General features: G+C 22.9%; 1 protein-coding gene across 2 annotated transcripts in view; it reads left to right on the forward strand.

Moving 5' to 3' along the window:
• Window positions 1-625, forward strand: part of LOC106879387 (citramalyl-CoA lyase, mitochondrial) — a 14297-nt gene extending 13672 nt beyond the window's left edge. For both annotated transcript variants that reach the window (XM_014928917.2, XM_014928916.2), the window contains one exon: window positions 437-625. In XM_014928917.2, coding sequence (XP_014784403.1) covers window positions 437-517 — 81 coding nt within the window. In that variant the 3' untranslated portion in view covers window positions 518-625. The remainder of the gene's footprint in view (window positions 1-436) is intronic.

The following is a 625-nucleotide window of genomic DNA, read 5'->3' on the forward strand; positions in this document are numbered from 1 at the left end:
TTATATATATATTAAACCTATTGTTTGAAAAACAATTTTATATTAATAAAATTATATTTGATAACTACTTATACTAATTTCTCCTAAAAACTGAAAACTTTTGTTTTATACACCACAAAAATATACACTACAATTTGCATACATATATATATATATATGTAAAAAATTACTCTTTTACTTATATATATATTAAACCTATTGTTTGAAAAACAATTTTATATTAATAAAATTATATTTGATAACTACTTATACTAATTTCTCCTAAAAACTGAAAACTTTTGTTTTATACACCACAAAAATATACACTACAATTTGCATACATATATATATATATATGCTTATGGAAGGAGGATGTTGTTGATGATACTTGACTGAAACTTTTAAATTCATCATTGGTTCTATTTCTAATTCCTTTACTTTTTCTTCTTTCTTGCAGGGGGCCTTCACATATCACGGCCAGATGATCGACATGCCTTTGTTATTACAAGCCAAGAATATTGTCAAAATGGCAAATTAACACTGACATTCACAAAAACAAAAATTATTTTTTTACTATTTATTTTTTTCTTGTTGATTAATATTGTTGTTTTAGCAACTGTGAGGAATAAATTGTTTTAATTGTAAA

The sequence above is a fragment of the Octopus bimaculoides genome, chromosome 2 (assembly GCF_001194135.2).
Source record: "Octopus bimaculoides isolate UCB-OBI-ISO-001 chromosome 2, ASM119413v2, whole genome shotgun sequence".
Classification (NCBI taxonomy): Eukaryota; Metazoa; Mollusca; class Cephalopoda; order Octopoda; family Octopodidae; genus Octopus; species Octopus bimaculoides.